The sequence below is a fragment of the Notothenia rossii genome (genome assembly GCF_949606895.1).
Source record: "Notothenia rossii genome assembly, chromosome: 3".
In the NCBI taxonomy this organism is placed as follows: Eukaryota; Metazoa; Chordata; class Actinopteri; order Perciformes; family Nototheniidae; genus Notothenia; species Notothenia rossii.
This window is the reverse complement of record NC_136901.1, coordinates 39244071-39257389: the sequence shown is the minus strand read 5'-3', so window position 1 is coordinate 39257389 and position 13319 is coordinate 39244071. Positions and strand designations below refer to the sequence as shown.

Sequence of the window (13319 nt, the reverse complement as noted above, 5' to 3'; positions counted from 1 at the left end):
ACACACACACACACACACACACACACACACACACACACACACACACACACACACACACACACACACACACAGATTTAGATTGTTACCCATGATTATAAACCAGTATGTGTTGGGTTTACTGGTTACTTTATTTCCTGGAAGTTCATCATCTCTTGGAGCTGTGACTCGCCCACAAAATCATTATTGTTGGGAAAAAGACCTCTGGATCAACATTAACTCCACAAAATACTAACATTTTCCACACATTCAACAATTGAAATGACATACCCCTCAGTCTGAGAGCCATTAAAGCTGCTTTTAAACCTTATTTTCATTATTTGTGCTGAGATTAAGTGGAAATTACAGGCAATGTCAGGCTAGTAAATGAGTCTCATTGTAACATGGCTTCAAAAGTATGTTACGTGATGGAGAATTTAAATCAAGGAATTTAAAACCCATTTAACCAGAGCTTCTGTTCATTTAGGTAAAATGTAATGAATAAAATAAAAATACACAAATAAATGGTGAAAATGGAAGGTAGTAACTCCAATTATGTGAATAAAAAACCCGTCTTCTTGCTGGTGTGTGCATGGGTGACACAATTAAAATAAGTGCAATCAAGGCACATGGAAAGTCCTGATTTAAGCACATTTTGAATGAAAATGAAGACGAAATATAAAAAAAGATTCTGGTCACTTTATTAAAACCCAATTTAAAAATAGTACAGCTCACTTCCACTTGTCCTTGCTTTGTTTTGTTACGAGAGGCTTCCCTTCCGGCTGTCAAAAGGCAGCATTTGTCTCGGTGTAAGAGCCTTGAACGAGTTCGATTTGGGGTCATTTCCTGTTTTGGTTCAGACTATTTTCTTACCAAGTCTTCAAGAGAGAAAATGGAGATCAGCCAAGTAGAAATCTGCCATTGTTCTCACATGAATGAACAACTTTCAACCCATTTAAAAAAACGTGTCTATTTGCAAAAAAACGTCAATTACAAGCAGGAAGTAACAAACAACGTGTTCTGTTCTTTTAATTGTCTCGTTAATTCTTTACCGTTGATGTATTAAGATTGATTTTTCAGCCTCAAGAAAACGGAGACATGGGTCAGTTTGCAGTACACCAGTATTTCTGAGACACTCACTGTCCTTTGTTGGTAAAAACGCAAAGTTCCTGACACAGTACATCGGCTTTTGTGTCAGTCGGTTCCGTCTGAGCTGCATCAGAAGGTCACGTTGACCCTGAGCTTTGTCTTCACCTCTCTCATGAGGACTCTTTAAAACGCTTTCGATCGCCACAGAGGCTCTTCAGTTCTCAAACTGCTTCCACTTTAAAAGAGGTCTTTTTATTTCCATAGAAGCTCTTATCTTCGTGATGTTTTTGTTCGATCAGAGGGCGGAGGATGATGATTTGACTTTGGAGGAGAGGACCTGCCTGAACCTCCTCTTCAGCTCCTGCATGTTGGGAGACTTTGATCTGGCTAGATGAAGGCCCCCTCTTCGTTTCTCACCGTTACCCCCTCCTCGAATCACCTAGAAAACAGAGACACCAGTGACTTGAAAAAAATACATAGTTTAGTTTGCATAAGCAGCTCCGAAATGTTCTTTTTTTTCTTCGTTTGTATTTAAAACTCTGCATCAAATGTTAATTGGATTCTACACAGCAATGATAGTATGTGTAGTTTTCTCACACCAAGGAAACAACATGAATAAGAAGCTCAAAACGTACTCTTATTTTAAATTATTTTGTATGTTTTTGTACTTATTTCATTTGTAAACTCCACTGTCAATACAACTCAATCTACTCGACAAACAATTGTTAAAAAGTACAATTGTTAAAAAGCTGCATTTAATAATTTTTTAGACTCATCACACAACATTTCTAACAAAAACAACCAACATTTTAATTCACTTTGAGTCATTTTTATGCCACCAAATGAACATATCTCCAATTTAAAATCTCCTTTTAGCTCCATTTTTGGTCTCCTCCATCTCTTCCAGAGAACATCTGTCTCTTTAGTTGCTCCATTGTGTGCACAAGCCTTGTATGTGCCTATGCTTAATGCTAGTAGGGTAGCATTTAGATAGCATATTGGACTTTTTTCTTGCAGGCAGCCGTTGGAAACAAGAGCTGAAAAAACTAAACACTGAGCGACAAGATGCTAATGAGTGGAACTGAATATATATGTTAATTTAAAAATGATTGATTATTGCGGCTTTAAAGCACCTAATCAGTTGAGCTTGGTTTGAGAACACACCAGAAAAGGAAAGAGACTAAACACAGTTGCATGTAATGAGACTTGTATCAGAAAAACAAATATACAGCACAGACTCATTTGAGCTTTCTGACCCAAACATAACAAACATAGCATTTTCTGGTGACTCTGGGCATCAGTGGGAAAATGTCTGTTATCATAATTCCCACAGGAAGTGAAAATTCCCTGAAGTTCAGTGACCCAAAATATATCTGCAGACCCAAATAAAGCTGTCCTTTCTTAACCTTAAAGAGGCCCTGTTATGCTGTTTGGGGTTTTCTCTTCTATGTAGTGTGTTCTCTACATCTCTCACAACAGAGCCGGTCAGCTAACCAATCACATGAGAAAAATAAAGAGCTTTTTGAACATTAAAGTAGGGAGACATGTCACAGTAGAGACACGACATACTGATATACACCTGAACACCAGCAGGAGAGGACTCTTTAAAGTAGAGACACTACATACTGATATACACCTGAACATCAGCAGGAGAGGACTCTTTAAAGTAGAGACACTACATACGGATATACACCTGAACATCAGCAGGAGAGGACTCTTTAAAGTAGAGACACTACATACTGATATATACCTGAACATCAGCAGGAGAGGACTCTTTAAAGTAGAGACACTACATACTGATATACACCTGAACACCAGCAGGAGAGGACTCTTTAAAGTGGAGACACTACATACTGATATACACCTGAACATCAGCAGGAGAGGACTCTTTAAAGTAGAGACACTATATACTGATATACACCTGAACATCAGCAGGAGAGGACTCTTTAAAGTAGAGACACTACATACTGATATACACCTGAACACCAGCAGGAAAGGACTCTTTAAAGTAGAGACACTACATACTGATATACACCTGAACATCAGCAGGAGAGGACTCTTTAAAGTAGAGACACTACATACTGATATACACCTGAACACCAGCAGGAAAGGACTCTTTAAAGTAGAGACACTACATACTGATATACACCTGAACATCAGCAGGAGAGGACTCTTTAAAGTAGAGACACTACATACTGATATACACCTGAACATCAGCAGGAGAGGACTCTTTAAAGTAGAGACACTACATACTGATATACACCTGAACACCAGCAGGAGAGGACTCTTTAAAGTGGAGACACTACATACTGATATACACCTGAACATCAGCAGGAGAGGACTCTTTAAAGTAGAGACACTATATACTGATATACACCTGAACATCAGCAGGAGAGGACTCTTTAAAGTAGAGACACTACATACTGATATACACCTGAACACCAGCAGGAAAGGACTCTTTAAAGTAGAGACACTACATACTGATATACACCTGAACATCAGCAGGAGAGGACTCTTTAAAGTAGAGACACTACATACTGATATACACCTGAACACCAGCAGGAAAGGACTCTTTAAAGTAGAGACACTACATACTGATATACACCTGAACATCAGCAGGAGAGGACTCTTTAAAGTAGAGACACTACATACTGATATACACCTGAACATCAGCAGGAGAGGACTCTTTAAAGTAGAGACACTACATACTGATATACACCTGAACATCAGCAGGAGAGGACTCTTTAAAGTAGAGACACTACATACTGATATACACCTGAACATCAGCAGGAGAGGACTCTTTAAAGTAGAGACACTACATACTGATATACACCTGAACATCAGCAGGAAAGGACTCTTTAAAGCAGAGACACTACATACTGATATACACCTGAACATCAGCAGGAGAGGACTCTTTAAAGTAGAGACACTACATACTGAACATCAGCAGGAGAGGACTCTGACTAAGCTGACTAATAAAAGACAGTAAAAAAGTTCTCACCTCCTGACAGAGATGCAGGAAGGCAGCATGAACTCCCTCGTGGTTTTCTCTCGCCGACGCCTCGAAGTAAACTCCTCCTGTGAGCAGAGTTTATCTTAGATAACATTCCTTCTCCATTAGGCAGCATGCAGGATATAGTTCACATGTATAGAGGTGTGTGTGTGTGTGTGTGTGTGTGTGTGTGTGTGTGTGTGTGTGTGTGTGTGTGTGTGTGTGTGTGTGTGTGTGTGTGTGTGTGTCCTAGCATTACTATCCTTGTGGGGTCCTAAATCTGTTTACACAGTCACGTGTGGGGACTCGCCTACCTTATGGGGACATAATGGAGATCTTTTTAGGGTGAAGACTTGGTTAAGGTTAGGATAAGTCTCCAAGTCAATGTAATGTCCCCTGAAGTGATGTATACATGGTGTGTGTGTGTGTGTGTGTGTGTGTGTGTGTGTGTGTGTGTGTGTGTGTGTGTGTGTGTGTGTGTGTGTGTGTGTGTGTGTGTGTGTGTGTGTGTGTGTGTGTGTGTGTGTGTGTGTGTGTGTGTGTGTGTGTGTGTGTGTGGTTAGTGTAATATCAGCTGATTTCAAAATAGTTTACCTCAATCCCACTGTAAGTGTGTCGTTGCTTTTTGAATTACTTTTCTACAAATTGGCTGCTTTAGGTAAGTTTGTCTTTTGAGTATCACCACCAGCAACATGTACTAAAAATATCAAACGCAAAATGGCTGTTAATGCAAAAGGAAATTGTATAGATTGTTCAATTTAGTTATCCTTATCCATTAGTCAACTGATTTTAATTCGCTGGTCGTACATCCCTCAAACAATTTAAAGTCATACGTTGTACATAGAGATCTCTTTTTCTAAAAAAGATAATCGTATAATGTAGCATTAAATTGAAATAATAAGTACTTTACATCTGTACTTAAAAACACAGTAATTGAGAAAAATGTACTTAGTTTGATATTATCCCTCGCATAAGCACACATAAGAAACTCTTCAAAAGTGTATGAAGATTTGGCATAACTTATAACTGTACCAAAAATACTTTTACTAAAGGCTATCTGTGTAAATATGATACTGCGTTTAACATATTACAAATAGTGTGTTGTCTTTGGGAAAACCATTACTATAGGAATGGGAAAAGTTGTGACTACATATCATAAAAACAAAAAGAGCAAAAGTACATAATTATTTTTCCCCACCTAGCGAAGAAGCTAACGTCTCGCCTTCGTCTGCCGGCACTTGTCTGGCTCTGAGTAGATCGCTCTTGTTTCCAACCTGATTACAGATTACAGGACAGAGCAGATTAGAGGGGATTAGGGTCAGGAGGTAACACTTATTATCAGTTTAAGACCTGAGTAAAGCAACTGTCTACCAGCAGTAAATCCAAACAGCAACAATAAACAGACTTCCTGTTCAAGTTCACCAACGTTTTAGAAATATTTTGCATTGTTTTACTTTTTGGCAGGTGCACTGACCAGTATAACGGGGATATTTCCAGAGGGGTGTATGCGTCTGACGTGTTGGTAAAGCGGCTGGATGGTGCGGTAGCTGTTGTGATCCGTGATGGAGAACACCAGCACGTATCCATCCGCCCAGTAAATAGATCTGGAATTTCAATGCAAGGCTTTATTGTCATTAGCACATTACAGTGTAGATATGCCAATGAAAACTGAAGTCACAGGCTCCTCTAAACAGGTGTTCCCAAAGTGGGGGTCGCGACCTCCCGGGGGTCGCGAGAACCCGAGTGGGGGTCACGAGATGATTACAAAATAAAAATGGAAAATTAAAAAAATATATATATAAAAAAAAAATTGATTAATGTTTTATATATATATTTTAAATTATTATTAATAATAACGTTTGCATAGACATTTTCAGGGGCGGACTAGCCATCTGTATAATTTCCCTGCAACGAGGCTCCCCCTTTGACAATCCACTAGCGCAGTGTTTCTCAAACTTTTTCATACCAAGGACCACTTAACCAATAAAAAACACTCATGGACCCCCCCCCCCCCCCCCCCCCGTCGCCAGTCACCAGTCTCTGGCACTCTTATTTTGGGGGTCGCGGGCTGAAAAGTTTGGGAACCCTTGCTCTAACACGTAGCATTAATATCAACTTAACACAAAAAGTAAGGCAATTTGTGTTAGATGGTAGATGATTTCTATGTTGTAACAATGCTTTTTGGCAATACATCTTATACCGTTGGAAAGCCTGTTTTCTTACCTTTACAAATGTTGCCAATATGCCTTCATTTATCAGACTTAAATCATCCAATCCACCAAACCACACCAAACTAGAGTCAGCAGCCAAGAAAGCTGTTTGGCATTGGCAAAGGAGATTAGATTCACATTTTTCATGGGCGCACCCCACATACTCAGCTCTGCTGCTCATCCATCAAATGCTTGTTCGTAACAAATGTGGTACCATTGGAAAGGTAAGAAAACAGGCTTTCCTACGGTATAAGATGTATTGCCAAGAAGCATTGTTTTAACATAGAAATCATAAACACAAATTGCTTTACTTTTTGTGTTATATAGGACATGGAACAAATAAAACAGTGCAAGAGAATGTTTTGAGACGTGCAAGTAAATACAAATAAAATAGCAATTGTGGGACAAGAGTCAATATAAAAGTAAATGTTCTTTAAAAAGTTCAGATATTGTAAATTTATCACAGAAGTAACTTCATTTAGTTGTTTATTGAATGTTTATAGTGATGAATCGTACCTGTTGATCTGCTCCTGGCAGTACAGGCCTTCAGCATCGTCCTGAAGAAATGAAAAAGACACACAGATTTAAAAACTACTCTTGGGAATGCACACTGACTGTTTTTAAACACTTCCTCATTGCTCTGAGCTAAAGCAGACTGAGCTCAGCACAAACCATCAATCACTGTTTAACTGGCAGAGTATAGTCAGTGTCTCCTCCAGACATTACACCACTGAACGATCTTTTCCCAACGTCAAACAACTACTTTTTTAGTTGCCTGTATTTAAAAAAGATTGCTGAAGTGTGCACAACTATCCAAGTTCATCAAAATGCATCAACCCAAGCAGCTTGAACGTACCTCTTATCCCCCTTTTCATCCCCACGTTAAGAGACTAAGTGACAAAAGGGGACGACAATTCTTGAAATTGGTTCCAGCAGTCGCAAAAATGGCTGCATTTTAATCCTAATTCTGCACCGCCAGTGTATGTCCTCATTGAAAGCTGCTGGTTTTTGCCATTCAGCGGGTCAAACTGTTGGTTTAAGTGTGTGAAAAATATAGGAAAGTACCTTTTTCTGTACCCTTTAGCTTGATCTGAACACAAGTCTTGTTTCAAGGGGAGAAATTGTTCTAAAAGTCTTGGTGGAAAGTGCCGGTTTTGTCTAATTATGTCTGAACATTTAGCTGGATGGACGCTGGAACAAACTCAAAAATGTATGTCACCATTAATCTCTTAAAAACACAAAGATAGGGGGAAAAGTCTCATTAAAAGCTGCTGGTTTTTGCCATTTAGCGGTTGAAATTGTTATTTAGAGTGTGTGAAAAAGGTATGGAAAGGACCTACAGAGAAAATATATTTCGTTTTCTGTACCCTTTAGCTTGATCTGATGTTTTTTTTCTTCAAAAAATTCTTGTTTGATGGGAAAAATGTGTTCTGAATTCTTGGTGGAATGTGCCGGTTTTGTCTAATTATGTTTATATTTAGCTGGATGGACGCTAGACCAAAAGTCAAAAATGTATGTCACCATAAATCTCTTGAGAACAGAGGGATAGGGGGGAAAGTGTCCAGGTGGAACATTCCAGAGTTCCCTTTAAAGTGAGTTAACAGGTGGTTTTCAGAATTTACTGACAAATGTGTGTTTATGGACACACAGCAGCTGGTTTGACATTCTGACTCCAGACCCTCCAGACCACCCAGTCCTCAGCTCAGGATGGGCCGTTCCTTTCACTCATTATTACCGAGATAAACATTTTCTGTCATCGTGAGGTGAAGATGAGTCTGTTTTTTGGGATAACGTGCCGCCTTAGTGCTGGCTTAACCGTGCTTTATTGATACAACACTCTTCTCTATTTAAAAAAATCCTCAACAACCTTCCGGATCCTCAGTGACTTCTCCACCTCTTTGCCTCCACACCAATTATTCCTGTCTAATCTCTGGAAGTGGAGAGACTTCCTCACCCTCCCTTATCTCCCCAAATGGAGGGAGGAAATGAGCGGCTCTGAGGTTTTGTAAACAGACCGCCGGTGTGGCACGTTGCACCAATTATCGTCCAGGATATGGACCACTTCCTATTGCTTCAAATGCATTCCTCAAAGGGCTTTTATGATCAAATGAAGAGGTTCTCCTAACATCTTTTGATGAGTTCATCTTCAGGCAATGGCATCGAAGAAACTCAATTCAAGATATAAGCATATTTAGACATCTATATTTCACTGTAAATAGAAACTTAAGCTTAGTTTATATTGTAGAGTCAACCAATAACTCAAAACTAAAATATTTTACATGAAATGTGGGAATTTTGGGGAATGTCTGTTCCTCATTGCCATCAACAAGTGACTCAGTAGTGTTAGCACAGACAGCTGTTGTGGCAGATGTTGGATTTGGATGAATCAACCGTAGATGGTGCAATACAAATATGTTTGCTATAAAACAAACGAAGAATGCTATTAATTTTAACTCTCAATAATAGTTTGACAGAAAAGCTTACTTCAGCAAATTTGAGCTTTTCTGATACTGGACGCCAACAGTGCAGTGGTGGACTGTAACTAAGTACATTTACTCAAGTGGTTAAGTATGATTCTCAGGTACTTGTACTTCACTTGAGTATTTATATCTTCTGCTACCATATACTTCTCTTCCACTTCCTATATTTGAAACTGGTAGTTACTTTTTACATACATAAAATGTTGTGTTTATCTGATATACTATCAATATGTACCACACATGTCTTCAGTACTATCAAAAACCTGCCGAACACGGACAAATTACAACATTAAAAACTCTTATATGTCTTTTCTAATGATAACAACAGGATAATATACTATCAAATAATAAGATAACACTTTTAGGAGAGCCTTTCTGCACAATGAGTACTTTTGAGTACACTTAGCCCATCATACTTCTGTTGAACTCAGGACTTGTACTTGTAAAGGAGTATGTTTAGACTGTGGCGATTGTACTTTTACTTAAATCTAAATACGTTTTCCATCACAGTGTAGGAAGCTAAGGCCTGTATGAACATCTTCTGTAAGGAGAAAAACTACTTTATAACTTTCATAAGGTGCATTGTAGGTATATCCCGGAAACAGGTGATACATTCAGTGACCTTTTCTTGTGACAAATGTGTTTCCATCACTAAAAAAAGCCCATCAAATCTTCATAAACATGTATTTGTTTTGATGCACACGCTGTATTTGAATGAGTGTGTGACCTGCAGCGCCACACAGGGAGTGTCCTGGATCTGAAGCGACACTTCCTCTCCATCCAGGGTGACCTTTCTGGAGTAAAGCGCTCCTGCAGAGAGCAAAAGAGAACGGATGAAGGAAAGGATCAATAGGTGGGGGTTTTCCAGAGAGCAGGACGATTAGTTTCTGCCACTTATTGTGACAAATGATGCTCGTTTTATTGCAGACAGATGTGTGGAAACTTACCAGTGTTTGCTTCATAATCCCCGATGAATCTCTTGGTGAGAAACCTGACAATCAGAGCTGGAAAGAAACAAGAACACGTAAGGAGATTTTCCAAAATATGCCATCCAAACGTCATGTACATGGAATAAAAAGACAGATATGGAAAATGTACGACCCTACGACAACCTGCTGACCTTTATAACACTTAAAGGTCCCATGTCATGGCCATTTCTACTGATCAGAATTCCATTGTTGAGGTCTACTGAAATTCATTTATATTGTGCAATTTCACATTGGTTTCTCATACAGCATCTCTGTATAGCATGTGTATTCACTCTCTGTCATAAACAGCTTGTTGGAGCTCCTGCCCCCCCCTCCCTGTGAGCCCAGTGGCCGTCTGCGAGACAGCGAGACACAGCGAAACCAGCCCGAACACAGACAAACACACCCGCAGTCTGCTGGGAGTTTGTGTGTGTGCCCAGTGGCTGAGTTCCGCGGTGTCTCTGTCTCGCCGACCCCACACCAGTGAGCCAGCTCACAGTGTACCGCTCGTCGCAGCAGCGAGCCTCGCAATGTCCCGCGCGCCGAGTGTGTGTGTGTGTGTGTGGGGAAGTCCACGGATTGGACCAAAGGTAACGGCTCCGCGGACGCAACGTAACGGCTCCGCGGATAGGTCCATTTGATTTGGTTGGACCAACCTGCGGAGCCGTTACGTTACGTTACGTCACTATACCCAAGAAGTAAACAATGGAAAAAGATAAATGTCCAGCGAGGCGTTCTGGGGCAGCATAGACAGGTCTTTTCTGTGTTAGAGTTTTACTCGCTACAGGGTGTACTTTGAGGGTTTGTGACTCTGCAGACCGTTTACATGCAGAAAAACCTTCATAACACACAAGGGGACGGGTAATAACCGGAAAAGCATGACATGGGCCTTTTAAACGTTGGCAGGCGTTGCATGCATTTCCCTATTCTGTGACACATATTTGATGGACTTTTGTAGCAGAGAGATGATTTAAACACACAGAAAGCCCAAAGTCTGACGCAAGAAACTGATTCACCCATACTCTGAATGTGATGTTGTAATACCTCATGCGTCATCCTGGTAAATGATTGTCTCATGCATCTCTTGTTTTTGGGGATTTTGGACAATGTTTTCTGACTCCTTTGAGAGGCTGATTTCATTTTAGAAGAAGGTTTTGATTCCCATTAGTGAATTCCCACTTTCCCATTTTCATAAAATAGTGGGAATCACATGAGACAGTGGCAGAGATATGTTTACCTTTTTAATCCATATGGGTCAAGATCTTTGAAAAAAACCCTGAATCCTACATTTCCCATGATGCAACTTGGTACTCTCTTTTAGTCAACCCTTCTCTGCCTGCTAACTCTTAATAACTCTCCACCTCCAGATTGAAATGCAGACGTTCTGCTATAAAATGTTTACTCTCTGAGCCTAGGCCGACTTAACCCTAATGACATAATTATGACATAATTAGGATAGGTTTCTCAAACTATAACAAACAAAATACTGACCGTAAAACTTTGGTGCAACTATACAATTACTTCTGTTGTACTTTTATCGTGTTTAAGGTCAATTGTTTGAGGTATATTTGTACTTCACAACTTGTATTTCAGTGAACATACCAGACATATGATCACCTTTTAAAGTATAATGTCTCAAAGGTGTAAAATTGTTCAAGTTCACTCCACAACGTGACTTAAATACAGCTGACACATCAATGATAGTAATAATAATCCACACTATACACTCTAAAAGATCTCATTCTGCAATGATAATTTAAGTACATCTCTTGTGATTTAATTACAGTACCAGTATGCATGCAGGGCTTTTAGTTGTGGGTCTTTTTATGTTGTTATTGAATACTTTATTTCACCACACAAATTAAAGTATATTTGAAAACCCTAAAAGGCTACACAGAATGCAATATGTCGCCCCCTGTCGCTAAGGGTTGGTATTTACTTAAAAATATCGATTTTTCTTTTATATTCCTCCTCTTTTAGACAACTATATCACAGAGACATTCCTAACAATAACACGCTGTATGCTAAGAGGTTAAACTTCTGGTTATTATCATGAGTTATTATTAAGCTACATGAAACCCATGCATGTAGTAATCCCTACAAGGAAACAGATGAATTACAGTTGCATTAAATCCTTGGAAAAACTCCTAATTCACTTAAATGTTGCTTTTTTCTTTCCCCAGTTCTTCCATACACACATGCATACCGGTTTTCCCGACGTTGCTGGCCCCCAGCACCACGATCTTTGCGGTCCTGTTGGGCACGCAGTCCAGCAGGGGATACTCCGGGATGGGAACCAGCAGAAAGTTTCCAGACCCGCTGCTGCTGTTCATGTTTCCCGGTGCAGGGTCTCCAATCAGCCGCATTTAAACCCCCTCTGCACCCCGGATCAGATCTGCTCTATGTGGGGGAATAACAGTCCTGCAACAACCCCCCCCTCCACACCGAAGAAAATCACTCCAATATTCCCATAATGCTGGTTGTTTATTCTTGGACGTTTATGCAGAAAAAAGTAGGTTTTCCTTGGTGGTGCAACATTCCCAAGTATATTCCAAGTATTTCTCCAGTTGTTTCCTCCAGTGAGAAAAAAAGTGTTAATCCCTCCGAGGATCTTTCAGAAATAGGAAGTCATCTAAAAACTGAAATAGTGTCAAAAGCACCGTTTTAAATGCAAAATGCGAACATAATATGATACAAAAAAGTAGTCCCTTTCGCACAGATTCCAGATGCTTCTGACTGCGGACAGATAGCAGGGAGAGAGAGAGAGAGAGGGAGGGAGGGGGAGACTTTGAACCGTCCCCTAATATTCCCACGAGACCTGTCTAAACTGGGCTCCTTTTTCCAGCCTGGCCTCAGATATCACAAGGGCCAATAAACAAGGAAATTAAGCTTTAAAAGAATGAAGCTGCCAAATAAACTGAAAAATATATTGAACGTGCCAAACAATTATTTGCAATTGTTAATTCTCTTTTACACTTTTTTAAGTAGGCCTATTGTATTTTAATGTCTGAAAACGCTTCTGTGACGAAATAATTTCCGAAATTAGGATGTCTCTCTCTCTTTCTCTGTCTGTCTGTCTGTCTGTCTGTCTGTCTGTCTGTCTGTCTGTCTGTCTGTCTGTCTGTATGTCTCTCTCTCTCTCTCTCTCTCTCTCTCTCTCTCTCTCTCTCTCTCTCTCTCTCTCTCTCTCTCTCTCTCTCTCTATCTATCCATCTATCTAGTATCTATCCATAGGTCAACTTAATGTTTTCTTGTTTACTTGATGACAATGAGCGTCCATTTTTGTTTCATACAGCACTTTTAGTAATTAAATATCTTTAGTAATGAGGAATTCTCTCCTGTCCCTAACCCCACAAAGTGTAACCTAATTAAGGAATAGTGGGAAATGCTAACCAAAGCACCGCCCTCGAGTCTAGCCCCCGTGAGAAGAATCGAGCGAACCAAAGAGCTTCTGACTGGTGCGTCCGCGACACTCCCTCGGACGGGAGAAATACTGGAAGTTGAGTGCTTACCTTCAAAATAAGACACTCAAATTAAATTATGACTTTATTACAGACATTGGTAAGCTTTTTTTAGGTTATTTTTCTGTTATTGTGTCTCTTCC

The 13319-nt window shown here is 39.8% G+C and overlaps 1 protein-coding gene across 1 annotated transcript; it reads right to left on the bottom strand.

Annotated features, from left to right (window-relative positions):
- Positions 1–653: 653 nt before the first annotated feature.
- On the bottom strand, positions 654–12849 carry rasl11a (RAS-like, family 11, member A). The gene is made up of 8 exons (XM_079672217.1): positions 11922–12849; positions 9695–9751; positions 9475–9557; positions 6784–6824; positions 5532–5661; positions 5256–5331; positions 4067–4143; positions 654–1504 (listed from the first exon to the last, which is right to left on the bottom strand). The coding sequence occupies exons 1-8, from the start codon at positions 12079–12081 to the stop codon at positions 1361–1363; spliced, it is 768 nt and encodes a 255-aa protein (XP_079528343.1). The 5' UTR covers positions 12082–12849; the 3' UTR covers positions 654–1360.
- Positions 12850–13319: the final 470 nt, after the last annotated feature.